This window comes from Buceros rhinoceros, unplaced genomic scaffold (genome assembly GCF_000710305.1).
Source record: "Buceros rhinoceros silvestris isolate BGI_N320 unplaced genomic scaffold, ASM71030v1 scaffold12330, whole genome shotgun sequence".
NCBI lineage: Eukaryota > Metazoa > Chordata > Aves > Bucerotiformes > Bucerotidae > Buceros > Buceros rhinoceros.
The window spans coordinates 17,350-17,706 of NW_010391350.1; the positions used below are offsets into that span (position 1 = coordinate 17,350).

Genomic DNA, 357 nt, shown 5'->3' on the forward strand with positions numbered 1-357 from the left:
GTTTGTGACGTGTGAGCCCCCCAGGGGGCGCCTGCCACGATCACCTGCGTCCGGTTCCAGCTCCCCAGCCCGTAGGCAATGTTGTCATGGAGGGAGCGGGAGAAGAGCATCGGCTCCTGGGGAACGGCAGCCACCTGCAGAGGAGGGGACAGCTGGGGACACAGTGGGGACACGGCAGGGGATACGATGGGGACATGGGGGGGCGTGGGGGGGGTGGAGCTGGGGACACTGGCCCCCCAGTTCACCCACCTCTGTGCAAGATGGGGATCAGGGTGGGGACATGGGAACATGGGGACAGGGGAGTGGGGCATTGGGAGACACTTCCTACCTGTGTCATAGCCCCGGGGCAGGCGGGTG

General features: G+C 66.7%; 1 protein-coding gene across 1 annotated transcript in view; it reads right to left on the reverse strand.

Moving 5' to 3' along the window:
- The window catches only part of LOC104498062 (antigen peptide transporter 1-like), a gene marked incomplete at its 5' end in the record, with an annotated part of 4,450 nt that overhangs the window by 606 nt on the left and 3,487 nt on the right, over positions 1-357 (reverse strand). The window contains one exon of the mRNA XM_010141392.1: positions 45-134. Coding sequence (XP_010139694.1) covers positions 45-134 — 90 coding nt within the window. The remainder of the gene's footprint in view (positions 1-44; positions 135-357) is intronic.